Genomic DNA, 25,133 nt, shown 5'->3' with positions numbered 1-25,133 from the left:
TACCCAAGAAAATGGCTGGCAGCATCCAATACATTTAAGAAATGCCGTCAGATGGAAAGACGATTGGGCTTGGCTACCAGAGGCCTCCGGTGTCCTCGGGACGGTGTCAATAAATGGAGGAGCCTCGGCAGAGCCCACGGAGCTGAAAAACGAAGATGTACGGGAAAAGAAGCCCAGATTCGAGCTTTCAATATTTTTTTCCCCCCGCTCTGGGTTTGTTTTTATATCTGAGTAGGTTTATCTTTTATCCGGGGAAAAAAAAAAATAGACCGCATTCCCTATCTGGCTTAGGAACACTCTAATTAATAAATCTCAAAGAGCAACGTTTTGACTTTGTGCCATGCCAAGTACAAGATGAAATCCATCTGGAAATAAATAAAAAAGTAGCGTTTTGTGTTGCTTTACCTTGTATTTTTTCTAAGCCGTCAAAGGAGATATCTTCAACATTTGTCAATCCTTTCCCAAAATCACTCCAGCGCGGAAGCCCAAACCCATCAATCAGCTTCCGTGGCCACCCATTAGCTACCGAATCGCCACTGGATTTCTCCTGTATTCCAAGAACGCTCCGTAAGCAACTACACTTGGATGGTAATCCAAATGGGCAGAAGATAAATGCCATTTAACGACCCTCTGTAAGACATCCAGGATAGTCTTTGCTCACAAACATGTGCCATGGGAGCAAGCACAAAACGGGATATAAAATATTAAAAAGAATGTGTGAGAAGAGGTTTACCCAAAGTAAGGGAATATATTAGCAGAGTCGTGATGAAGGAGGAGCAAAAGAAAATTAACTGCACACTACTAGTAATTTCTCACGAACGCAAGTCCCTTAATAAATGGCAAGAAAAAGTGAAATACAAAAAAAAAAACCCCAAAAAACCTAATTTCAACCTTTTCTCTTATAAGTAAACAATAACAGAAGTTATATTCTGATCAACAAAGTCCAGAGTGAGAGCCACTTTAAACTTATTTTGGTCTTCAATGACAAAAGTACATGGTTAGATTCCAATCTCCTAAAGTAAAAAGAAGAAAAATAAAAGAGTGTATATTGGGAGAGACACCACTAATTTATTTAGGAAAATAAATTGAGAAAAATTAGACATTCATAGCATTTCCTATGGTTCTATCAGGTAGACATTGGTTGTAAAAGTATAATCACACTCAGGGTTTAAAAAAAAAAATCAACTATATAAAAAAATAAAAGCCAAAGGAAAAGATGGAAAAAAATTCCTAGATAGTTATGTAATAAGAATAATGGGAGGTTTTAGCCTTTCTCTGTGCAATGTGCTTACTACACACAGAAAGATATTTTATGTGAGATGACCAGCATAATCGTTAAAATGGCTCCTTAACCCACGTTAGAAGAATTGCTTTTAAATGTTAATAATCACTCCATTACTCTCTGATCTCATTGATTATTTCTAACTGGCCGAATATGATTATTTTCTCCACACAAACTGTTTCATTTTGAAGGAATAAGTATGCACAGCCACTGTACCAGGTTTTCACCTAAAGAAACATTTTTATGTGTGGGAAAACCCACAACCTCTGCAACTCACTGTGAAGTGGGTTCAAATCGAACCCTGGACCAAACCAGCCCATTTCCAGGGTCTGACACACCTCCTCCAAAGCCACTTCTGCAGCTGACTTGAAAGAGTGTGGGAAGTGTCTTGGGTCCAACATCTTTCTGCGTGGACTCTACCACAATTCTTTAAAGCAAAAAGGAAATGACAGTAGCATCCAAGGTTGTAAATTGTAAATTTCACTGATGGGGGGAGTTGCCTTCACTTTTTACATTATACAATATAACTATTTACACTGGAAAAATGATGGAAAAACACACACAAGAAACAAGTAAAATACCTCAGATATCTAAGGAGAAAAAAATTTTTCCTGTTTTTCCAATGCCACAAAGTAAGTGATTTAAATTCGCTTAACTGTAACCAATAAAGAAATGTTAACTGCATCCATCCAGTATAGCGAGGTCACAGATAAAATATGGAATGTTACAGAAATTCTTTAAAAAAACGGCATTAAATTTCTATTTTAAAATATTTCATTTTCACTACTTTTAGGCTGAAGTGTATCACTCAAAAGACAGGATGAAGAAGAAAGGCATTTAAAATAAATGAGGTTCCTTTATTATTCTTCTGTTAATTTTTATAAATGCTGAGGAGTTTATGTAACACGCCACAGATAATTTTTCAGCCACATTTTAATAATTAATTGCACATTCAGGCCCAATCTCACAGATGCTGTCTATAGTTTTCAACCAACCAAGGGACTTATGGCTGTTATAAAAAAAAAAAAAAAAAAAAAAAAAAAAAAAAAAAAAAGTCTAGTTTCTTGGAAGATAAAATATCCTTAAATCAAATGGACCACTTTTCTTAATTGATCTCAAAACAGATAAATGTTGGAGGCATTTTAAGCTAAAGGGAGAAGAATAATGCAAACTAACTTCTTAGTAATAGCAATTTTATAAACAATTCTTCAGTATCAACTGGGTTTTACGTAAGATATTCCAAAGAAGCTGCTATCATTCAAGTGTTTGAAGGAAACAGTAAGCTTAGATTTTCTGCAGTAACTTTTAACCTTCCAGGATAATGTCTAAACATTTGATTCCCCTTTCAAATAAGGTATTGCTAGAGAAATATTATGAATATACCAACTGCTTTACTATACCATCCATTCCCTGCTGCACACTGCATTCTAATTCTATTCTCATATCTATCTACAAAAGGAAAAAAGGAAAATTAATGAATCGCAAACGTTAGGCAGATTTCCTCAACAAACATCAAAGCTGCCTTACTGTTTTATGTACAAATGAGGATGGCGACCAGACTCAGGTTCAAGTTCAGTCCTTGATCTGGGTAGCTATATGATCATGGGAAACTCACTTCATCTTCAGTTTTCTCCTTTGTAAAACAAGACGATTCTGCTAGAATGGATAGTAGCTCATGTCCCTTCTATCATTCAAAAGAAGACATGATCCTTATGGCCGCTCTGAATAACACCCGAATTAAAGAGACACAAAACCTAAACTTGGACTGCAGATTTTCAACAGACCATTCAAAGCAAGTTTGGCCATTGAGAAAAGAAGTGTTTTATTGGCCAGGGTCTATATTTCCACAACAACCAAAACACACACACACACACACACGTACACATATATTATGTATTATATATAGTTAAAAGATTCAAAAGTCTAGATCCATTATTCCCTCATGTATGTGGGAAGCAGCGCATTCTATGTTCACACACATATGATGAACTATGTGCCCCATCAGCAAAGCAGATGGGGGCCAGGTTTCAGAGCACAGGCACAGAACTAAGAACATTCTCTCACACTCTCAATCGGAGCTCAAATAGGTGCTTACATTTTTATCCATCTCTCCACGGTTTTATTGACGTAACTTAATGAAATAAGGAACACATATTATTGGGCTCAGAAAGTCTGCTCATATTTTTACATGATCATCTTTTGTCAAATTATTTCTACAATGCTGTTTGTGCAAATAAACCCTAATTACGAAAAGAAGAAACAATCTGGGGAATTTTTTTTTACTTGTTATCTGTATCTGGAGGCTTTGAATTAAACCTAAAAACGCTGTCCCAGCTCTTCCATTAGATTTCAAATAGGTAAATTTTCTAAAATTATCCTTTCGAAATAGCACATTTGACGTGATTTGAAGTCACCACATTAGCCTAATTGTGCAACGTGGTTTTGATTACACTGGACCCAACTTTTGGCAAAATGTTATCCTGACATCATAAGGACCCAAGGAGGGCGTGTTTGGTTGAAATGTCCACATTTCTACCAGTGGAGACGCCAAAATACTGTTAAATAAACTCCTCCAGGGGTGCAAATTAGGCACTCTCTCCGAGTCAATTCCACCTTCAGTGAATAGCCTGGGTGATGTGTTAGGGATACTTAGTTTGCAATTTTGTATCTATTTCTCAGGGCCTGATGCATTGATTACAAGCAAAAATATTTATAAACAGGCTTTAAGAGGAGTGTGCAGAGCTGTTGTTTCTTCATAGGAGCAGCCTTATTTGTTTTACACATAACTATAATTTAAGGATGCCAATCATTTTCAGCAGTCGTTTGCACGAAATAAAATACAGGCAAAACCAGGGAAAATCTTTACACTAAAAACACCTTTACACTGAGATATGTCAGGTTAAGGTCTTCATTGTATATACAGATTTACTTTTCACCTTGTGCATTCACGGTATTTAATTTTTTTCTTTTTACTTTTGGAAAATTCCACAGGAATACCTTAGTTGATTTCAAAAGTGGTTACAATATTTTTTTTCTTTTTCCTGCAATCACATTTTAGATACAAATTGCCTAGGATGCAAATGAGAAAAAAACTAAATGTCATGTTATTTTACACCATTCAAATTTTTTGCAGTTACCTAAAAGAATAACCATATGATTTTCAAACACCAATTTTTGAAGTAAAAAAATAAAAGTATGCAATTAACATAAAAAAGAATTCCTCCACAGTGAATCCTTAAAAATTACGAAAATATCTTATCATAGGAAGCTTTGGGAGGTGAAATGAAATCACTGACCTCTCAATTTGATAGTACAAATGAGTTTCTAAGAAGATAACGCAAAAGAAAGAAATACAAAATTAATGCAAAATTAATTTGCGTCTTATGGGAAATAACAAGGATTCTGTAATAAGAAAACCCTAAAACGATGAAGTTTTTCCTCTCCTTTCTGAAAAGCTTAAAACACACACACACACACACACACACACACACACACACACACACAACTAAATTATTTCAAAATCAATGGACTTCAAGCAATCCAAGAAAATTTGGAAAACATTTCTCTAAAAACCAATCCAGAATGCAGGATGTCAATGTGGAAATAATGGAAGCATATTTCGTTTTCAAATTTGAAAACTTTTTAAAGACAAAAATTCCAGTTAACATCCCAGTGATTAACTCAGGGACTGTTTAGCCAAGAACAACTTTCGGCACTTAAAACGTAAAACCGTCAGTTTCCTCTGCTTGGAGACAAAACATACAAAACGCAAACATTCACTGCTCCACTTTCCTAGATGTGAGAGACAGAACTAACTTTTATAAGAGGGGATTGCTCGGAATATTTCTACCTGTTATTACGTTGATGCCGTAGCTCCCCAAAAATCAGCTACAAATTCCAAACCTCAGAATCATCCTTAGCAGATGGCTACTCCTCTAGCACATTATTCCCCTAAATCTTGGTAGAAACACAAGCACTTATTGAACTTTGTGAGGGCTCAACGTATAACTATGTTAAAGCTGCCAGGGCTTGGTATTATTGGATTTAAGCTACCATAAACAATAAAACTCTTTACGGAAGACCCCTGAGGGCTGATAACAGGATAGCTGGCATTCTATTTCTTGCAAATCCAAATAAAGCACACTGACGGTGAGAATCACGTTAAGTACTCTCTCTTCCCTGAACCAGGACACATTCATTGCAAGCATCAGCCGTGATCGACTTGTCAGATTACATATTTATAAACTTGGGACTACGGAGTTTGGTAGCAGCACTGAGTAACTAAAAATTCTCTTCATCTGTTTGCCAGAAATCTGTCAGTTGGTGCTTACAATTGTTTCAAAATTATACCCACAACTTAAAATTTCATTCAATGCATTTCCTCAGAGAAATAGGATGGTAAAGGCCTGCGTGAAGCAAATCAATAAGTGAAATTATTTTACAGTGTATGCCTTTTCTCTTATACTGCCCCCCAAAATAAATATTATAAAGAAATGTAGGCAAAAGAATTAAAAAAAAAAAACCACAGCTAGCACATTTTTCCACTAAAAGAAGAAATACTTATTTCTGCAAAAACTGAAATATTAGATTCCCAAAGAGAAGAAAAAAGAAAAAAAGGAAAGAAAAAATATAGTAATAAAGCATGGCAGAATAATCCGAAGGAAGCAGGCGTGGGCCGGGCATTATCTCCCTTAGCATCCTGAAATGAACGACATCTCGCTGCCCCCCTGAACACCAGCCAGAGAATTTTCAAAAAGGAAAAATTCGAGTTGTGCTTTCAAATGCCAGATTAACTTACGGGACTTCCATGCCTGAAGGAGAACAGCAAAGTAGCGCACCAGAAGCTAGAACTGAGGAGTGTGACCCCAATGGGGTGTATCTAAAATCCACACGTACCTCAGGCAAAGAGGTCCAAAGTGTTCTATGTAAAAAATATACATATAAACGAAGCTAGATTATAGCAATAGTTCCTTATGTCATCGTGGAGTATACAGTAGTCAAGTCCCCTTTTTCTTCCGCTCTCTCCCTCTATTTTATATAGGATCCAAAAATGGGAAAAACCTGATTACACTCATATCTAACCTCCTGGTCTCCATTTGTAATCTTTACTGGTCTCATTTTAAATATTTTTATTTTTATCACTGATACATCGAAGTATTCAGGAATTAAATGTGAATAAGGATATGCTGAACTATCCTTGGAGGAAAAAGTACAGGACAGGTGTGTACAAGAGTGTAACACCAAAGAATTAAATGTTTGACAACGTGAACACACAAGATCATGAACACATATTGACACATAAAATGTGTGCATTATGATTCTTACTATTGGCCTAAAATTTTACGAGTGGCAGCTTTCTTACTGAAAGCTTATCAAATACAAAAGAAAAAGTAAAAAGTAAATAACAAGGGCACTCTATCAACATCATAAATTGTCTTACGAATGGGACAGTGAAAGGTAAAATAAACAGTGATGAGATAGAGAGTAAAATAAAATGTTCATTGTAATTTACGTTAAGATGCCAGTGACTTTTTTTTTTTACAGTAATTGACCACATTTTATATCCAATGTATGTAATGCAAATTCTCTCTAAAAATAAAGGAGAAACATCTTTTACTCTTTGCTTATACATGTATAGAAAATACTGTTTTATATTACTTATTACTTGGATAGGTAATTGCTTTGGCCACTGGTACCTAAGCTGTTTTCTAAAACGTGCCTAAGTTTGCATAATGGAGGAACAACATTTGCAATCATTTTTTTTTAAAAAAAATAGTAACTTAGGGACAGTATTAAACAATCATTTCTGTTTTTTTTCAATTTATAATTTAAGTTGATTTATTAACATAAAAATTTAGCCATCAAATACAGAGACACATGATTTTAAAAGATCTCAAAGATATATCTACAAATAATTAAGAATTATTCATCATTTAACAATTACACTAATATTTGAGGAAATTTATAACATGGGTCTTGATTCCAATTAATAGATATGTGGTCATTCTGAACTTCCATCAGTTGAATGGCATTTTTAAAAGTTAAAGTGAGCTAGGTTATTTTTCAAAAAAATTCCATGGCATCCAAAAGTAAAGCAGAACCAAATACCAAACTCTCTTTTAGGAACTTGCATATAGTGGGGATTACTTCATAGCACTGAGAGAAAATCAGGCTGCTGTATTTATTTCTACATCTTTCAGAGCTAAGGATACTGTGTGGATAATGACATCACAGACAAGTCACAAGTAGAAGTTGGTTTTTAATCTGTTTTGCCAATCTTGCTGTCATTTCAGAACCAAAATTTATAATTAAGTTAACCTCTAAATCAGCGTTGAGATGCATTAAGCAATTAAAATGTGTATTACAAAGACTAAAACCATTTCAAAAAATAGGTAATATGTTAAAATTCCATTCAGTGCCTGTAATGCCAAAAACATTCTATATGAGTGAGACTGCAGATATGTGCACATTCGTGTACACAGTAAATTAATATGAAGCCACAAATCCATATGCTGCCCTTGTGCACAGCTCAGAGAAAAATAAAGCTAAAACTAGATTAGTAATGCTTGATGCCTCTGCACATGAAGTATGTCATGTAATAGAGAAATTTAGATTCCACAAACAAATTTCTACCACATATATTTACACTAGTTATAGATGTATCTGATCTCAGACATATTAGATACTTCTATAAGGAGAAATCAAAACAGTGATTCACAAAAATTCACTGAAAGCTATGTTGTAGAATCTAATAAAGAAGCATATTATATTATAAAGGTTTCTTGATTTGTAAGTTTCGTAAATTCTGTTCAGATATAACAAACAAAAAAGCTCTAAAGCAAAAATCTCTTATCTCTTCTTTTTTTCAACAGCTAAAATATATTTAATGTCTAAACAGCAATTGCGTTGAATCTATCATCCTACACTGGGTTCCCTCCTGCTTATTATAATACTCAATTTAATAAAATAATGTCATGCTTTTTTAAGGCTTGAGACATAAACATTCGATAATATGAATATACTTATTATTCTTTACAATACTATGCTACTCACTGCCATGAATGCAAAGCAATTAACAGATGAGACAATTATAAATGCAAATAAATGAGCCATGCTCCCTTCAAATAAAAGAAAAATAGAAACAAAATAAACTATAGATACTTGAATATTTCCTCCTAACACTAGTAGAGCAGGCTTAAAGAGCTGACAATGAGTCACTTGTTTATTCAAGTGTTAAATAAATTGAATATATAAGTTAACTTCTGACTTATTTAAAAGTATTTGGAACATTTTCCAGAGCCTATTTTGACTGTGTCAATCACCTAGATACCAAAGTTGTTGTATTGTGTTGCCTGATGAAATAGGACATACAGCAACCCTCAAAACCAGTATGACAAGCCCGGCAAACAAGCATCACAATTGGGTGACGCACAGAATCCATCACCCTAGGGGGGGAAATGGTATGGTCATAGTATGGAGTCTTTACATGTTCCATATTATTTCTACATAACGTTTGGAGATGGCAGAATTGTAAACTGTAAAAAGCGCTGCCCCATAAGAGGATATATTCAGAAATGACAAAAAAAAATGGGGCTTTGAAAACATTATCTTAAAAGATGCTGAATTGTAGCATTTTGATCTATAGTGTTCTGTCATTTCTTAAATTTCTAAGTAAATTCAGAGGTGATATTAGTATTGTGATAGCAATAGCTTCATCACTGTCAAACTCCATACTCATTTCAAACTTCCAGAATTTATAAAGTAGGTCATGCATCTCCTTATAAGATTCGTGTTTAAAGAGTAGCGTTAATGGCTCCGCATATTAAGACTCCACCATCAAGGTGCACCTACGTATGATCAGTCCATGTACATTACATGCATAACACACAGGTACAATAGCATGCACACAGAGCAGCAATAATCTAAACACAGAATAGCTATTGTGAATCCTTCAAGCCCTTGCAGGCATTCGCCCTGCTCGATTCCTCTCATCCTGCAGACACCCTACCACCGCAAAATTGCACAAATCAAAATGTTACCTTTGTTCAAACAACACTGCAGTTCATTACATAACAGAGAGTGTCATCCTTAACGGCTCAGGATCCAAGATAGTGGTGGGTTCTTGGAGCAGAAGTGGTGCCGAGTGGTTTGAGGCAAAACTGAAACATATTGTTTAAGTAAACCTTAAGGGGAGGGGATCATATGCGCAATTGATGGATTTTTTTTTTTTTTATGTCATCTTCCACAAAGCCTCTCTAACCCCTCCCCGCCTCAGAATAGCAAACAAACGGCTGATATTCAAGGATGGCAGCTCTGAACACCTCCTCCTCTCCCCCCCCCCCCCCCTCCTTTTTCCCCTTCTTGCAAACCTTTAGTACTGTACCCTCCGTTTTGGATAAGCCAACATTCATGAAATGAAATATGCATTGACAGAGAAACCTGTAACTTCACATTTAGGATTGAAAACTTGGGGGAATAATAAAATAAAGCAAGACTTACGTGAAGACACTCGGATGCAAACCAGTTATAGCTTTACGTTTCTCAAGATTTCCCCTGACAACTCCTTAAGGAAAGAAGCAATCAGCAAAGAAAGAATGCCTCTGATTTGAACTCACGTCTACAGTCCTCACAAGAAAAAACTGAGGAACACGTAAAGGTAAATCAGAACGGTCCAATTTCTACGAGAGAACACCTCCACTTCCCTAAATAGGTGGAGTGGTTTTTACGACCATTATAAATGTCTTAAAAGGCGCTGTAAGCGATCCACGTGAGGCCTGATTTTCAGTATGTATTATTTCTAAAATATACTCTGCTTGGAAAAAGAAAAAAATCTCAGAACAAATTTAGGGTTAAAAGCCAAGTCATAAGATTTCAAGCTCAGGAAGGATTCCCATCAGCAATGTGGCTCAGGTCTGGCCCATCCCGTGGGGCGCAGGCCCCATCTCTGGGTGGGGTGTCTGCCCCCCAGGAAGGAAACACTGGCACAAATCCCTTTGCCCTCCCGAAAGACTGTCCGACGTGCCAGCTTCCAAAGTTGCCCTGATGTCAATCAACATCACCGAGATGCCTCCTAACTGGAGAAAGTCCTGTCCGCCTGCGCGAGATCAGGGAAAGAGAAAATGACAACGGGGGGGAAACATGGAAACTTAAAAACACCGTGTAATTAATAGGGTTCAAGAATGATCAACTAAAATTGGGAGAGAGGGAGGGGAGGAAAAAAAAAAAAAACACACGCCAGCAGAAACAAACGGACCCTCAAAAGGAACGTTTTCCCTCTCAAAATACATTTTGGTCAAGTTTCATCTATTTTCCTTCCTCTGCACATAAAAATGATGAATGTCACAATTAAACTTCCACCGTTCAGGCTCTTGCTAACAGGTGTAGCGTTCTTTCTATAAACATATCCACTGACCTGTCGCCATTGATAATCTTAATTAATTCATCTCGGCTGAAACAAAAACAAATGTTCTTTTCCAAATAAGAAAAGAAAGAACGCAACATAAATACCCACGTCTCCCCCCAAAACCCCAAAACTGTTTAAGTTACGGTAACCTGAAATGCACCAGCCATCACCGAGAGCGATTGGAGAAATCCGGCAGTGTTCAGCAGGAAAGATTTTTTAATAACAGATTGAAAAACAAGAATAAAAATAACTACATCAACAGAGCCTTTCTTCCTCAGGCCACAAGCCCGTTCTTACTTGAACTTTTTTTTTTTTTTAAATGGCATTTTGGCCACTAAAACCAATCCAGAACATTATTAAAAGTTAAAAGCTACCAATTACTTCTGTCTGTTCTTTTAAAGCAAAGTTTGGCATTACGTCAGCTGGTTTAAAGAAAACAAGAAAGAGAGAAAGAGGAGGAGAGAAAGTTTCCTGCTTGTATAAACTAAACCACCAGGGAAGGTGTCTGGCCACTTGTAAAGTATTTACTGCAGGTTTTTTAAAGAGCTAGAGAATATTTTTAAAAAAACTAAAAGTTTTCTCTAGTTTTTTAATGAAACATACTTAGGCACGAGAAAGCGTGGCCTTCGCTTCTTCTTTGAAGTGTCTGGATGCTATTGGTATTTCAATCATAGCTCTCAATCATAAGACGATTTCCAATGATGCTTCACATGGAAAATACATAGATAATGTCATCTTTGTTTTGCTACTTGTATTTGTGCTCTCGAGAAAGAAAAAAAAAAGCGGGATGACAAAGAGTAGGCATTGCTAAGTGACCAGATTTCTTCGTCTCACGCTTAACCATTTAAATTATTTTGATCACAGATTTCTTCTTCCAATTCAGGGAGGTTGCCTTCACTCTAAAAGTTCTCTTTCTAACCCAAATCGAGTTCTATATTATTACGCCTATCAGAGAGCCAAACCAAAGACCAACGAACTCCAATTCCCAGGGATCAGAGAGCCACGGGGTGATAGGACAAGCCTAACGATGACCATAAGACCAACCCAGGAGACATGAGAAGGGCCCTATATAATTAATCAAATATCCCACACAAATAAACAAACGGCTGAAGACCCACTTCTACTCCAGGACAAGTTTTTAAAAGTGGCCATTCTCTCAGCAGCCCTGGTCGCTACTGAACAGTAGTATAAAACAACACTTGGCATTTTAGCATATTTACTTTAACCCACTGGTTCAAGTTTTCAGGAGATACATAATTCTGATAATTACCAACACTCTGCTCAACTTCCCCCCCCCCAATGTAAATGATTACAAAGAGCATGAGACTCCTCTAGACATAAGAAGTACAAGCACCCTTAGAGAAGCAGATTACATTTCTACTTGGCAAAGGCTACAAAAGTTCCTTCATATTTTATCTAAGGGGGACCCTGCAATCCCATAAATCATGACTATTACAGAAACAAAAATAATTCACGACTTTCTCTAGGACATTAAAAGAGGAATGTAGTTAACCGTAAGGTAAAGCCAAGTCTAGATATGCTGCCGTTCATGTCTCCACATATCAATAAAATAAAATAAAAATAGGAGGAAGGAGTAAGCAAGGCTCAGAGTTAGCTATAAGGGGTGTTAGTAGTGATAGCCAGCAAAAGGGAGAGAGAAAAGAAACCGCAGTTACCTGAAAGCTTCGCCCAGGATGGATAACAGAAAGCAAGTCCATAAAACCTGGCTGCTTTTATCAAATTGATTGTCACTTGTGAGCCGCACTATTTGGGGCAGAACCGTCTGAGTTTATAGTTTTCTCTGCCTGCCAAAAACAGATGCAGACTACCACACTCGCTGTCCTGCGGAAACTAAATTAAGCAAAGGCAAATACCGAGTGGAAAGTTGTCAGTCTGCTGAATGAATGGCTTCATTTTACACACCAGAGGGTATCTTAAGAAGAATATGTTTTAATGCGCACGTCATTTTATTTTAAGAGCATCGCTTACTTCAAAAATAATCATTTTCCCTTGAAACTGATGACAAACACCTGCGCTTCACTTTTTAAAAAGCCTATTTTGCTTTACACACAATAGCATAGGATTGTTATAATATGGTTGGCTATTGAAGGGATAGCAAAGTAACAAAAAATAAATTGTATATATTTGTATGACGGAAAGCATTTAAAAGCCAGTTACCGATATTGGTGCTCACTTTTTAATTCAAAAGGAAGCTCTAGCTCAAAAACAACATGCTACAAGTTCTTCTAAAACTTTCAGTAATGTGTATTTACTTCAACAAAGAAGGTAAGACAGCAGTTTATTAAAACTTAACACCTTCTGGCATTCTTCATAGAAATATGCAGATCCTTCAATACAAATTGTGGCATTTTCCTCTCTGCCTCTTTCTCTCCACACACACACACACACACACACACACACACACTAATAATAATAATAATAATAATAATAATAATAATGATAATATAATAGAAACATCACTGAGAGACTAGGATCTTAAAAGCAGCTTTTCCACAGCTGCATTCACTTCCCTGTTTTGAAGGTTTTCCTGATGAATGAAGATTTCCTTATGCGAATCTGAGCGTCCTACACTGCGGAAATCAGAGTCAACTTAGAAGCAATCTGACTTAAAAGAAAAGTAAAAATAATGCTGAAACCATGGTAGGGACACATGGACCACCCTTATGATCAGCACACTGATAGAGAGTCTAACCTGTTTTCAAGCAACATTTCTGTAAAATCGCTTAACATATTATCATCCAAATGCTGAGGTCTAAAAATCAGCTCAGACTCCTCAGATCTGGGACGCTTTTTCTCCTCACTTTTAAAGTTACTTTGAGGACACAAAGGACAGCATCGAAATAGCAGCAGAGACCCTCCCAGCGTCCAGAACTCAAAGGGGTGACAAACTTTTTTTTGTCATGTTCCACCAGTTGCTGGGAGAGTGTCAGAGTTAGTTATTAGTATGTGCGGGAAAGTATTCTACACACACACACACACACACACACACCCTAACATATAACAGATATATCGGTAAGCAGCACACATCAGCTCACAGATGGAAAAGAATACTTTGCCAGCAGAGGATGGCCGAAGCTTCGAGAAGCCTCACCTGGAGAGAAATCAAGTCAAGAATGCCGGCAATTCAATTCTATTTCCCCTCAGAAGCTCCCTTTGCACAGGATTCACATCCAGAGAGAATCGTCCGACTTCAGCACGCTAGTGGCCCTGTCTATTAGACCGAACCTGGAGATGGTTCATCCCTTAAAGGAAAGTTTAACTATCTGAGCAGGGAGAAGCTCTAAGCACGGTATTGTTGACCTCTTAAGATGAAGCGTGCGATTAATAAGCTTTCCCTTCAAGGTAAAAAAAAAAAAAAAAAAAAAAATCCTCAAAATGTTGGTATCCTTTCCAGACTGTCCTGTCAGCATCACAACTTACAGGAAATGCTTCATCTTCCCATGCAAAACCTGTATTTATTCACAACCCAGGCATACTTGGGGGAAGAAGAAGAAGAAGAAGGAAAAAAAAAAGAGCCCACTCCATTTTCAAGCTGGCTGGCTTTTTTTACACAAACCGGTGGAATAGCTGAGAAAGTGCTCTAAGCAAAGGAGCCGCCTGGAAGGAACTTGACAACAGGGAGTTCAGAAACTTTCATTCTCATGTCGTCCACGTCAAGAACTGGCTGCGGCGTAGCCCGCCTTCGCTGCCCTTGCCTTTCTCACTCCGGCTGCCTTCTTCCCCAAAAGGATCAGCTTTTCCTAAAACCAGCGGCAAAGTAACACGATGCCAGCGAGATCCATAGGTTTATAACTACAGACTTTGGAAGACTGGCTGGAAGGTTCCTATTTTATTTTCATATTTTTTTGCCTTGAGCAATTTTTTTGCCTTTAGCCTGCAGCCGGGCCTAAGAGTTATCACTTCTGTGTCATTTTTGTCTCGGGCCCTAGCTGGGGTTTCCCTCTGCACGGAGTACCCCTCCCAGACCCTTTCCTGTTCACCTGGTGGTGCGTTTACGAAAGTTCCAGGACTCTACAAAAATAAAAAGTGCAAGGAATCAGGAATCTCGGCCTAACGTCTCTCTGCGATTGAACTTCTCCGCTCTAAAGCTTCTCACTTCTCCACTTACCTCACTGAAAAAAAAGTCTAGCCGTGATTGTCCAAAATAGGGCAAGGATGAATTACCCTATCCTACTTTTGGGCTCATCCTTAAAGATCCAGCGCTCTGCCTCAGACACTTGCCTAGATTATCAATGTTGAGGCCTAGAAAGAGACAGGAGAAAGTAAAGCTAGACCTAGCATGGAATGAGCCGGGATTCCTGCCCCCCTGAGACCCACCCGTCCTTCTGGCCCCCTAACTTCCATCGCTTTAGAGTCTTAGGGCCATAAAACTGCAGCTGACTTCCCCAAAGGGGGGGATACCCACCAGGGCACGCAGGTACTAACAAACCAAAACCAGAAGAAACTAAAGTAAAAAATGAAAGCTTCCCCAGCCACAAAAGCAGCTTTGCGCTTCCAACACCTCCCACTTCCTCCTCCTCACCCTCAAACTTGTGCATGGGGTCCTGCCATCCTGGAGTGATTGGAGGGGGCAGAGGGGTCTGCCTGGGCCTCTCTCTCCACCAAGGAGGAGGATGTGTCTGCCTAGAACCCAAACAGGAACCAGACAGCAGGCGAAGCGCCCCGTCCGTCCGCCCGCCCGCCCGCCGGGATGTCCCACCACCGCTGTCAGGCGTGTCACCCCCGGCCAGTGGCCGCTGACCCGAGGCCCAGGGCGCATCGCCCGCAGAGGAAGCCGCGGCCCCCCTCAGCCCCAGCCCCGACGGAAGGAAGCGCCCGGCTTGCAAAGGCCCTGCCACATGGCACCACGGCGGGGGCACGGAGGACCCCCTAGGACCTGGGTCCAGCCGCTCTGAGCTGCACACAGGCCGGTGCATCCCGGGGATGCGAGCAGAGCCCACAGCTGGGCCTGGAAAGGGGGGAAAAGTTTGAAGCCTGGCTCTGCAAACTCCTCCAAAGCCAGCGCCTGTCCTGCGCCCTGTGTTTCCTACATGGGGGACCACGCAAAGGCTCCTCCCGACCCTCCCAAGTTCGCCCCACTTACTACCACTCTGCATGCTGGTGCCTACGCCTGCTCCCCGCTGGCCGGGAGCCCCCCGAAAAGTTGCTGCAGCGGCGGCGGCGGCGGCGGCGGCGGCGGCGGCCCCTCGGGTGCAGCCACCTCCAGCTCCTCCGCTGCTGCTGCGCCCGGGAGGAGAGAATTAAAATCAGCCAGAGAGAGAGAGAGAGAGAGGAGAGAGAGAGAGAGACAGCGAGGGGGAGTGGGGCTGCCGCGAGGGGGGAGGGGGCGCCGGCCTGAAACTTCTTTTTTTGGCAAACGGGGATTTGTTTTGCCTCCTCCCCGGCGGCGGCGGCGGCAGTGGCTGCGGCGGCTGAACTTGACCCTCCTGACTCCAGGGGGCTACTTGCCGTTGGAAGCCGCTCTTTCGGAAGAAAAAAAAAGGCCTGAGACCGGTGGTGCCGGAGACCCACCACCGAAAAGGGATCGGAGGAGAGGAAGGAAGGAAGGGAGGGGGAAAAGGAGAGATCAGAAGAAAAAGAAATCACACGCGCATGAAAATAAAGGAAGAAAGAGAGAAAGAAAATGCATGTGTGAAACCCGAGAAGAGCCTGCGCTGGGCTTTCTGCACACTCTCCCTCCGAGGCTGCTGCTTTTTTTTTTTTTTTTTTTTTCTTTTTCAAAGAAAGTCACTTTTAATTCCCAGGGCTCCCCGCTCGCGAGGATCGCCCACAGTCCGCGCTCACACACGCGCGCGCGGGCGCAGCGGCGCGGAGCCACCGGCCGAGCGCCCCCCGCGCCCCGCGCCCCCCGCGCCCCCCGCGCCCCGGCCCGGCCTCCGCTCCCCGCCTCCCTCCCGCCTTACCTGTTGATTAATCGCCACGAACACCCTCCGCAGCCCGAAAGATGGTGGCGCGGCGGCCAGAGCCATGAACCACCGTCTTCTTCTGTTGTTTGCAGAGTTGATCTTGGATTATTTGGGGGGTGAGGGGGGGGGGAGATTGGAGAGAGGGGGGGGGAGAGAAAGGTCTTTCCTGCCTCCCCCCCTTTTCCTTCCCTCCCCCCCTTTTATACAAAAATAAAAGGAGAGAGAGAGAGGAGAGAGGAGGGAGAGCAAGAGAAAGAGAAAGGAAATAGAGCAAGGATGTGCCCAGTGCCGGGTGGGAGAGGGGAGGAGGTGGGGGGAGGTGGTGGTGTTGTTATTTTTGGTGTTTAAAATAATAATAATAATCAATGGGGAAGAAGAGAGAGCGATCGGGAGGACGGCGGGGTCTGGAGAGAGAGAGAGAGGAGAGAGGAGCAGAGGCGGCAGCGCCTAAGAAAGAGGGCGCTTGAGATTGCAGCGCGATCGGGTCTTTATCAGAAATGTTATCGCTTGTCAGGACCTCAGTCTCCGCGCATGACGTCAGTTTCAAGACACCAAACACTATTAATATCAAAGGAGCCTTCGCGGAGGGAAGCGCCACCCCGGCCCGGGCTCCCTTAAAGAGACAGCGCGCGCCGTCCCCGCGCCGCCGCCGCCCCGCCCGCCCGCCGGGCTCGGAGCTCCCAGCGCCGCCGCCGCCGCCGCCCCTGGGACCGGCCCCGCCGCCGCCCGCCCGCCCGCCCGCCGCCAGCTGCGCGAGCACTTCGCCCGCCCGGGTCCGAGCGCCGCGAATGAGAGCGCTGCGCGCGGCGGTGCAGGAACCCGGCTACCTTCCCGCCCCGCCTCTCCTCCCCCTCCTCCTCCTCCTCTTCCTCCCCCCCCCCCCCCCCCATGTGTGAACGTGCGGGCTGCAAACCCAGGAGAAAACCCCAAAGCTTTAGGAACAACCTGGTCAAAGAGAAGGACTTACCTTGGGAGGGGGTTGGGATTGGGTGGGGGGTGGGCAGGTGGAGGGGGGCGCCAGATCGTGGGTCCCCCAAAACACTGGGAGATGCTCTCAGGAACAGTCCGAAGAACTCTTAAAAAAAAAAAAAAGTGTGCTTTTTACCTTTTGGGGGTGTTTGTTACTTGGCCTTCTCCCTCCCAGTTAAAGGGACGCAGGGTGTGTGTGTGTGTGTGTGTGTGTGTGTGTGTGTGAGGCCCCTCCCCCGCCCCTTTTCTGGGGCTAGAAGAAGTCCCAGGGCACTTAGCCTAGCCGGGGGTCTGTGTTTCCCATGCATTGGGTGGCAAAGTGAGGTTGAGAACTTGAACTCTATCCTGAGTTGCAGAAGTGGCAGCCTCAGGTTGCTATGGTTTTGTGGGCTTAGGGGAAAAGCCAGCAAGCCCTGTGGGTGCTTAGAGGGGGGTGCCACAAAATAGGTAAATTGGGAACATTATTCAAGGACTGCAAAGACTAGGACCTGCAGCTGTTTTGGAGTTATAGTAGCAGATAAGGAACACTGAATTAAGCATGGCTTTCTCTTTTTACTACTTTGCTTCATCTCCAAAATGCTCTCATTGTTAAGTGAGATTCTCTCAAAGTAAGTTACTGCACTGAGCCAGGTAGGTCTTTTTTTTTCCTTTTCTTTCTTCCTTCCTTCCTTCCTTCCTTCCTTCCTTCCTTCCTTCCTTCCTTCCTTCCTTCCTTCCTTCCTTCCTTCCTTCCTTCCTTCCTTCCTTCCTTTCTTTCTTTCTTTCTTTCTTTCTTTCTTTCTTTCTTTCTCTTTTTTTAATTTCTAAAAACCAACAATGATGCACACGAATACCATGGCAGGCTCCAAAGTAGAGCAGATGTTTAAAAAGTAAGGAACTATCTCTTGGGAGTTTGGACTTCATTTTCTTCAGTGGGGTGGCTTTAAGTGGCATGTTTTTCCTCTAGTGAAAATCAGTTTAAACTAATTTTGTGCTAAAAGAAGAAACATCCTTCCTTCTCCAAACAGCAAAATGATTAAAATTAGAATTTTAGAGAGGTACGTACAATCATGAATCCGTAAGCCAAAGATGAAGTAATTTCCTCCGAAATATTTTTTTTCACTAAATGATTCTTGCATCTAAGAGGAAAAAAAAAAGCGAAGTGTATATTTTGAAACATACCATTATCAGAAGTGAAAAAGCCAACCTTACTGCTTTTTTCTTTTTTTTTTTTTTTTAAAGATCTTTATTCCTAGTCAGGCAGATCTGTGATTCCTTTTTTGTAGCACTTTTATTCCAGAATTTTGGTATTGTGTCCCAGACACTATGAGTAGAAAAGCAATAATTTTTTTGCAATAGAGAAACAAGTCAGGTAAAACAGTAGTCAAAATGCAGTTACACAATGAGGCAAACAATATATTCCCTAAAGGAGAAGACAACAGACCTTATATGATGGAGTTATTCATATGTGATCATCAATTTAAATTAATTTGGGAACGGAGTAAGATTTATATACTTATAGTGGCTTGCAGAGAGAATTAATATCAAAATCTTCAGTAAATCTCATAGTCAGCTACTAAGGACCACCTGCATATTTTCACACTAGAGTCATTTAATACTGTCCACTGCCAATTTCCACTGTAAAAAGTATTCATATATTAAATATAGAGCTTTATTTTCTTTTTTTTAAGCCATAAATTAGCTTACCGACATTTATGGAAATATGCACGGTGCAGTGAGAAGCATTTTTATTCAGGAGAAATAAAGGATCTGAGTGAAACATTCTTGAGCCATGACTAACGAAAAATATTAGATCAAATAAATTTTGAAATATGAATCCGAAGAGTAAAACGGTTTGTTTTTAAAGGGTTAATACCTCCTAGAACTGCTGAAGCTGGGATCTCCCTGATAAAAATCTCAGGCCATAGCATCTTAGCAGCAAAGTTAAATACTACAATATATCACCAGGATTAGTCCCCTGATCTATTTCTGCTCCCCGAGACTTAAAAATGACATTTTAAAAGGGGAAGTGATCTTCCTCGTCGTCACTCTCACATGTAAGCCAATCATCAAGAGTGTAAATTTACTCTCCTGCAGCAAGCATTGATTAAATTGGTTTTTTTAAAAAAATGAAATTACATGCTCTTGCAAGCACAAAACCCTTGAGATGCCTGGTGTTTTTCCACCTGTAATAATACAAAATTTGACCATTAAGTGTACCCAAAATTATACATTATATAAAATGTTCAAGCCAAAGGTCTGAGAGTGAGTTATGTCCTTCAGTGGAAGGGATAAAGTTACACGTCAGGTACCGAAGCCAACAAACGCGTGTTCACTTAAAAATTTAATGAATGAAGTTTCATGGATCCGGTTTTGCTGAGGTTTGCCTGAGAGAGGAAGACTCTCTTCATGTTCCTTTTTGTGTGTTGAGTTCAGCAGAGCAAAATGCTGTCTGTACCAATCCATTTACATGACCCGCCAGAGATCTGTAGAGCAGTTAGGAAAAGCACAAATATTTTTGTAAACTTTTTCAAGCAAATTATTTATTTATGAAATAACTTATGAAGAAAATTTTTACCTCATGCTTTAGATATATTGCATATGCTCTTGATTGACACAAGATGCCTAAGCTCAAAGGCCCTTGGAGCATTTTTTAATTCTAGTAGGAATATTTCAAAACAACCAACTAATACATGAGGTCATAATTGTTTGACAGTTGTTTTTAATATATAAAATAAGTTATGTATATTGTTTTCTTTCAAATGTTTGTTGATTTGTGTGTAGAGTCCTGACATGTGCAGGGCACAAACTGAATTAGGGGAAATAGTAAAGATTTATTTACATTTATTGTCTTCTACTGTCAAACATATGCAAAGCTCTTAAAGCCACTCTCTTCCTTTGCTTTTTATTTGCAAAGTGTTTCTGAACAATAGAGCTTCCATGTCAGAGTGACAACCTGAGTTTGTATCAGCTATATCAGAAAATAAAGGGCAAGTGAAGAGACATTTTTTTAAAAAGCAAACAAAAGTAATGCCTTCCAACTAAAAGAACTTCTTTATAATCTTTTGTAATTCTTTGAATTCTGCAATATTCTTTCACGGCTGGACCTCTGGTGAAACAGTTCCTTGAGCTGTATAATGCTTATGATTTACTAAAATCATGTAGTGCATTTTTTTTGCCTGTTTTATTTAAACATTCTCTCCCCCCCACACCCTTTTCTTGTAGTTTATTCAGCAGAGATACAAAGAGGGATTAGTAGTTAAGCAAAGCATACTTGTTTTACATTTTCCACCTTTTACCACACAACTGACTTACAGTTCCAGTGCCTGTAATCACAATGATTTTACCTGATGGAACACGTATTTCAGAAATGTAATCCAACTGTTTACCCTAACACATCATAAATTGCAGCTCCTTTCAGAAACCTCAAAGATTGACAACCCTTGGTCCTAAATGCCAACTGCTCTAACACATACGAGCGAGAAAACATGTATGCATTATGTGCTCTCAAGTTAGTACTCTATCCTACGAAATGGAAGACCATTTTGCCTCTCAGCTAATATTAAAAGCAATTATTGAAGGAATCTGCCTCCTGCATGGTGAGAACTGGAGAAACAGAGCATTATCAAACACGAACTTCCCTGATTCTATTTCTTCTCGCAATCACATGCTGCTCAACCTTGAGAGAGAGAGAGAGAGAGGGAGAGAGAGAGAGAGAGAAAGAGAGAGAGAGAGAGAGAGAGAGAGAGAGAGAGAGAGAGAGAGAGAGGGAGAGAGAGAGACTGCACACAAATTATGACCATTTTCCAACCTACCTTTGCTGAACACCTCTGGGTGAATTTATTAGAGATAAATTCAGCTTTAAATAGCCTGTATCTGGTATTCAAATTCACATTTACACTTGCCAATCCTCCCCCCTGCAATATCAGGCAACTGCCTACTTAAACAGATGGGCCTTGCAGCCCACCCCAAAAGCCAGCAAACATGGGCTTTATTTAATTAAAAGAGGAAACAAATTTTTAAGGTGTAGACACACACACACACACACACACACACACACACACACACACACACCCCTGCCTAGGGAGACCCAGAATAATAATGATTCTTGCATTTTCAACAGACTTTATAAATGTCCAAGCATGTATCATCATTGGGTTGAAAGCAGAATTAAATAGTGTTGCTCAGTGCTATGATTTCAAACCAAACTACTCTGGGAAATAACTGGATTCACTTCCCTTCTCTTACTAAGAAAGAGCATTTACATCTGAATTAACTCAGACCCACTATCTGCCCCCTGAAAAGTAGGTGTTTTCCAAAGTTCTCCTTATGTCTACCCTTATTTCATCCCATCCACTTTCCAAACTTCATTCAGTTAACTCTTAGTTGTATACAACTGAGTTGTATATAACTATCTGACTTTGGCAAAATTTCAGACTGAAATATCACATTAGAAATCGAGCTTGTGAACTGGAATGACATGTGTATAATATTATAATTTAAGATGAGGAGGCTATGAAGAGACAACTTGGAGGAGGAAGGAAACAGACCAACCCTATCTCTCTTGAAGGAATTACTCATCCAGACCAGAAACCTCAGACTTTGACATCTTTGGCAATACCTTCTCCCACACGCCCCACATTCAATCAGCTACCTAGTCTGGCCCTTGTTTTCTTTTCTAAAAGATTTTGCACCTTTTGCTGCCTTTCTTTCCATCCACACAGAACCTTCCCAAATTCAAAAGTGATTCTCTCTCCCAGGACATCCCATTGGGAGTTATCGCTCTACTCTCTCTCCTTCTGTTTATTAGTATCCTGAGCTATCTGGTCAGATCATTTCCATTTTGCATAGTCTACTACTTCTGATGACAAAAATCCTTGACTTCCAACTACCAAAGGAGTAATACCAAAGTGCTTAGGGCATTCACGTTCTCCCATAACATAGTCCAAAACACCTTCCCGGGCTGATTCTTCACTCCAGGCTCCCACACAGGCCACCCTGCTGACCCACCGATGGAGTCATTCGCCAGACCCGCCTGACACTTTAGCACGTCTTGTTTTATGTTTACTGCTACCTTTTACTTGAAAACCAACTCTCCCAAATAAGTAACATCGCTTCTTCTAAAGTCAAACTTAGATTCTGCCTTTCACCTGAAGGCAGGAAGTAAGCTTCTAAGGGCCCTGCTTCTTCCTCCCAGTAGCAATGCTTCACAGTGACTTGTAGAGTGTTATGTTGTTGACTTACCCCTCTTCCCCCATGCTAGACTGAAAGATTCTTGAGGGCAGAGGATGATCAAGTCAAAGGTACTCGATAACATCTGTTAAATTGAATTGGGAGATCGGAACAACGCCTGTACATTTTACTCAGAAACACACTATGGAGCCCGGTTTCAAATGCTCCATGTGGCCCTTTCGTCTTTTCTTTCTGTTCTTTTTTTTCCTTAATACATATGGGCCGATACGTCATGTGCCAGTTGAAGCTTGTGGGTGGTCTTCGTCTCAGCAGCATATTTTTGGCAATATATCAGAGGAGACGTTTGTCCTTCTCTGAAATATTGTCCTCATTATCGTAAGTTTGGGCTCCTAATTCCATGTTGCTCTAAAAATACTGAATTAAATGATTGTTAACTAAATGCTAGGCATTATGGAGTTTATAAAAAAAAAAATGAAGCAGAAAGCTGAGAATGTTCAGATGGAAAGGGATTATTTGTAGTTTTAGAAGCCAGAGTTCTAGTTAGGAAAGTCATGGAAGAGAAATGGAGATAAATAATTATCTCTTTAAACATCAATGGTAGTTTTTTCATCTATATTCTTTACCATTAAAATAGTGAATCATGGTAGTATAAGTCAATCTGCCAATAGCCATTAATTTTTGAAGACATTAAATTATCAAACACTTATTTGATATTTAATGGATGGTACAGATCGAACTATCCAGGTTCTCACAGTGGCCACACTTCATAATATCATATGAACCCCATTGAAATGAGTGTGTGAGGGTGTGTGTGTGTGTGTGTGTGTACACGTGCATGTGTTTATGAACATCTCATCTTGGTGTTCACACAATTGATTCATCCTTCGTGCAGCTAGACAACGGGAGTGGTGTCTACCAGTAGACAGGGCCAAATGACCCAGTGGTAAGTATAAGTGTCTATCTTGACTCTGTACTTTGTTCATCGGGAACTGGACAGGCATTAGAAGACAGCAGGCTGCCAGCTTCTGGAAAGAAGCTATTCTCTGCATTCTCTTCTGCTCTGTGCCCTGGGAGGGGGTTCCCTGCATCACCTGGGCTCTCCTGCCATCTGGTTTCTGAAGGGTTTGACTAATGACACCACCAGCTCAGAGAACGGGAAGAGAGACACTCAGGGTATGTATTCCCCTGTCTCTGCTATGGCCACACTCGCACCAGGTTCTAGTAACAAGACCCCCATCCCACCACCTCCCCCTTGAGAGGTTAGCCCTAGGGGCAGCTGCTGCTGGCTGTTGCTAGGCCCTGAATGTTTCACCATGTCTTATTGCCTCCCTAAACCCTGCCTGTGACTTGTCAATGATCCTTTATTAGACACCCTTTAAATTCTTCTTTGAGTATTCCTTGAGTTATCTACCAGGACTCTGTTGAATACAAAATGGCTTGTGACAAAATCATCCCTGCACTCTAGAGTCCTACATAGTCCTTATAATGTAATTCAATAGTTAAACAAATATATGTTAAGTAACTATTATGTACCAGATATTGTGTGAAGTGTTGGGGAACCAAGTGGTAAATGAGTGGCATGCCCCCCACCTTGAGGATTTTATGATCTGATTAAGAATTCAGTGCATTTGAAACTAGCCTGGGTGCTTTCTAAAAGTATAAATGTATGGGTCTCACCTCAATAATGTGTATCTCTGGAGGTGGGGCCTGAGAATGCAAGCTAAGTAAGCACACCATGTGATTCTTCTATTCGCTAAGATATGAGAGACAGCCATCCTTGGACTATGACCAATACTAAATAATCTACTACAAATATGAAGATACAAAGGCAGACCTTGATAAATGTGAGTTGGGTGAAAGCATGAACTAATTCTGAGAATAAGGTAATTCAGATGTAGAGGGCAAGGTCATGTACAATGGTTTGCAGTGTCAGCAGCACTGGGGTCACTGACTTTTCATGGGGTGGGCAAAAGGAGGTGGTAGAGGATGCTCTGCAGACGGTGCTAATTGTGTTTGATCATTGTGCTCCATTGTATTACTCTCCACCCCTCCTCCTCCCTCCCTAGCAGGCATCACATGTCCACTGTAGCAGCCCCAGCTGGCTGGGTTTCCCCAGCAGAGCAGAGCCCTGGGCAATTGTTCCAATTTGCTCCAGTCTAGAATCTAGAGATAGCTCTGTCTGGGAAGAAAGGCACGGACACTCTAGTTCAAAGCTAATTAAGTCAGTAAGATAAACAAGGCAAGACTCCTGAGGATAAGGGGAATTTCTTGAGCCCCAAGACATCCATCCACAAGTTAGAGGTTGAAAATAATGAAAATATCTGAGACTCCTAACCATATTATTCACTCTTCCCAAGACATCTGAGGTTTTTAGATTAGG

The 25,133-nt window shown here is 40.7% G+C and overlaps 1 protein-coding gene across 5 annotated transcripts in view; it reads right to left on the bottom strand.

Moving 5' to 3' along the window:
* The window catches only part of TRPS1 (transcriptional repressor GATA binding 1), a 227,459-nt gene extending 210,249 nt beyond the window's left edge, over nucleotides 1-17,210 (bottom strand). The window contains exons 1-2 of one of the 5 annotated variants that reach the window (XM_084864451.1): nucleotides 16,610-17,209; nucleotides 9,322-9,441 (exon numbers count right to left, since the gene is read on the bottom strand). Coding sequence is in view for 1 of the 5 variants with exons in the window: in XM_084864449.1 (XP_084720575.1) it covers nucleotides 15,790-15,802 (13 nt within the window). In the remaining 4 variants the exon portion in view is untranslated. Of the gene's footprint in view, nucleotides 1-9,321; nucleotides 9,442-13,797; nucleotides 13,822-15,789; nucleotides 16,218-16,609 lie in introns of those variants that run through there. The other 4 variants (XM_084864448.1, XM_084864450.1, XM_084864449.1 and 1 more) reach the window with 4 other exon arrangements.
* Between the last annotated feature and the right edge of the window lie 7,923 nt (nucleotides 17,211-25,133).

This window comes from Pipistrellus hanaki (assembly GCF_964339955.1).
Source record: "Pipistrellus hanaki genome assembly, chromosome: 17".
In the NCBI taxonomy this organism is placed as follows: domain Eukaryota; kingdom Metazoa; phylum Chordata; class Mammalia; order Chiroptera; family Vespertilionidae; genus Pipistrellus; species Pipistrellus hanaki.
This window is presented reverse-complemented; position numbering and strand designations above follow the sequence as displayed.